Source organism: Myotis davidii, unplaced genomic scaffold (assembly GCF_000327345.1).
Source record: "Myotis davidii unplaced genomic scaffold, ASM32734v1 scaffold790, whole genome shotgun sequence".
Lineage (NCBI taxonomy): Eukaryota > Metazoa > Chordata > Mammalia > Chiroptera > Vespertilionidae > Myotis > Myotis davidii.
Genome location: NW_006281912.1, coordinates 148,983 through 151,903, shown reverse-complemented (window position 1 = coordinate 151,903; position 2,921 = coordinate 148,983). Strand labels below are relative to the sequence as shown.

At 44.4% G+C, this 2,921-nt stretch overlaps 1 protein-coding gene across 8 annotated transcripts in view; it reads right to left on the bottom strand.

The window, feature by feature from the left end:
- Positions 1-2,921, bottom strand: part of GK (glycerol kinase) — a 71,487-nt gene that overhangs the window by 32,263 nt on the left and 36,303 nt on the right. For all 8 annotated transcript variants that reach the window (XM_015560629.1, XM_015560781.1, XM_006752617.2 and 5 more), the window contains one exon: positions 305-414. In XM_015560629.1, the coding sequence (XP_015416115.1) occupies positions 305-414 (110 nt within the window). The remainder of the gene's footprint in view (positions 1-304; positions 415-2,921) is intronic.

The following is a 2,921-nucleotide window of genomic DNA, read 5'->3' as shown; positions in this document are numbered from 1 at the left end:
AGAGGGAGAGGCATTGATTGGACTGTCGGGCTTTGGAGGGAGGGTAGGGGAGGGTGGGGGTAAAGGGGAAAGAGCAACCAAAGGACTTACATGCAGGCATATAGGCCGGCCTAACCAATGGACATGGACAACGGGGGGGAGGGCAAGAGTGGGGGGGAAGAGGGTAACGTGGGGACAAGGACACATATGTAATATCTTAATCAATAAAAAATATATTAAAAAAAAAGAAAGTTTAGTGGGAAAATAATAAGTTTATAAATATGTAACATGTTTGGAAAACTATCTTAGGGGAAAACACACTCACTCGCAGAGCTCTTTATCCCATTCCAAAGAATGAATGTTGAAAAGCATCGTCCTACTTGCATTTGTTACATCTGTACAGTGGACGCCTCCATTGGTTCCTCCTGTCAGACACTAGACAGAATAAAAAGGACATGTTAAATTTGTACTTATATGCAATTTAATTTACATTTTGTTAAGGGCCATAATCAGCAGCAGAGCATATAAAGCAGAATGACACATTTTAACTCCTTAATTTTCTAGTTTTCAGCAATGTCCAATAGAAATATAATGTGAGCTACATTTGTAATTTAAATTATTCTAGCAGCTACACTTAAAAAGCATAAAGAAACAGGTAACATTAATTTTAATACTACATATTTTTAACCCAATATATCCAAATATCCTTTCAACATAAAAAAATTATTACTGAGACATTGTACCCCCCTTTTTTTAAAATATATTTTATTGATTTTTTACAGAGAGGAAGGGAGAGGGAGAATTAGAAACATCGATGAGAGAGAAACATTGATCAGCTGCCTTCTGCACACTCCACACCAGGGTTGTGTCCGCAACCAAAGTACATGCCCTTGACTGGAATTGAACCTGGGACCCTTGAGTCCGTAGGCCGATGCTCTATCCACTGAGCCAAACCAGTTAGGGCCCCCTTTTTAATTTTTATTTGTTTTACTAGAGGCCCAATGCACAAAATTTGTGCAAAAGTAGGCCTTCCTTCCCCCGGCTGCCGGCACCAACTTCCCTCCAGCCACCGGCAGGCACTTGGGGCCCGGGCTTCCCTCGCAGCCCCAGCTTCATCCGGAAGGTCGTCCAGTCTAATTAGCATATTATGCTTTTATTATTATAGATTTTTTAATTTTTTAAAATATATTTTTATTGATTTCATCATAGAGGAAGAGAGAAACATCAATAATGAGAGAGAATCATTAATTGGCTGCTTCCTTACAGAATCAAGCTCAAAACCCATGCATGTGCCCAGACCCGGAATTGAACTGGGACCTCTTGGTTCATAGGTAGATGCTCAACCACTGAACCACACCAGCTGGTCATATCTTACCCTTTTTTGTATACTAAATCTTTGAAATCCAATGTGTATTTTACACTCGTAGCACATCTCAATTCAGACTAGCCACATTTCAGGGCAAGTGGCTACCATATTAGCACAGTACTATTTAATTGATAAAAAAAAAATCAGTTTTGTCTTCACCCATTTATCTTTGGAAAATGCAGTGTCTTACTAAATCTGGCAAAGTGAAATACACTGAAATGTCTGCCTCTTCAGGATCTGACTAAACCCTGTGCTGCTGCTATTCTTTTTGGTTTGTTTTAGAACAATTCTCATCAGGCTGTGCTTGCGCTGATACAAGCACATATCTTGAAGGTTTTAAACTCAAATGTTAATACCCTTGGCCTGGAACGGAAAGCACTTGATGCTTTATTATTTTTCTTAGTTTTTAAAAATGATTGTAAATGTTTATTATTATTATTATTATTATTATTAATGACTAGAGGCCCAGTGCACATAATTTGTGCAATCGGAGGCAGAGGGTCTCTAAGCCCAGCATGTGCCCTCTCGCAGTCTGGGACTCCTCAGGGGATGACCACCTGCTGGCTTAGGCCCGCTCCCCGGGGGCTTGGGCCTAAGATGGCAGTCAGACATCCTTCCTCCCCTGCCAGCCTGATCTTGCTCCCAATGGCCCTCCCCTGCTGGCCTGATATTGCTCCCAATGGCCCTCCCCTGCAGGCCTCATCTCACCCCCAACTGCCCTCCTTTACCAGCCAATTTGGTTCTGATCGGTCAGTTTCTATGCCAGTCAGCATCAAAAGCTCCGCCTCCTAGGCAGCCATTGGCTCCTTATATTCACCCAGATTTGGTTCTGATTGTTCAGTTTCTATGCTAGTCAGCATCTCTGGGCCTATCAACTTGGGACCTGATCAGAAAGGCGGGGCTGATCAGCAGCCTGGTTGGAGGCCTGGAGAGAAATGGAGGTATGGTTGTTGGCCAGGACGGGAGAGAAAGATGCAAGTTCTGGTCAATGGCTGCCACAGAGGCTTCAGATCAGACCCTTTCTCTGCAGGCCCCACTCAGGGCCTGATCTGCAGCCCCCTAGGCAGTCAGTGCTAGGTCTAGGCACTGGCAGCAGCCCCAGTCGGTGCTGGGTCGCCATGGCAACCCAGCACTGACTTCCAGTCTGGTTGAGCCAGCAGTCGTTATGACCCTGGCTCTTTATTATATAGATGCTTTCTTTTATGTGGAAACAATTAGGTAAGGAAGGAGTAATAGCCCTAGCTTGTTTGGCTCAGTGAATAGAGCATCAGCCTGTGGATTGAAGGGTCCCGGGTTAGATTCCGGTCACGGGCACATGCCCAGGTTGGGGGCTCGATCCCCAGTGGGGGCGTGCAGGAGGCAGTCAATTAATGGTTCTCTCTCATCATTGATGCTTTTCTTTCTCCCTCTCCCAAATCAATAAAAATATATTTTAAAAAAAGGAATAGGCTCTAGCCAGTTTGGCTGGCTCAGTGGTTAGAGTGTTAGACCCCGGACTGAAGTGTCTCTAGTTTGATTGCAGTTGCAGGCTTGATCTCTGGCCCTGGTGGGGGCACATGCGGGAAGCAACCAACTG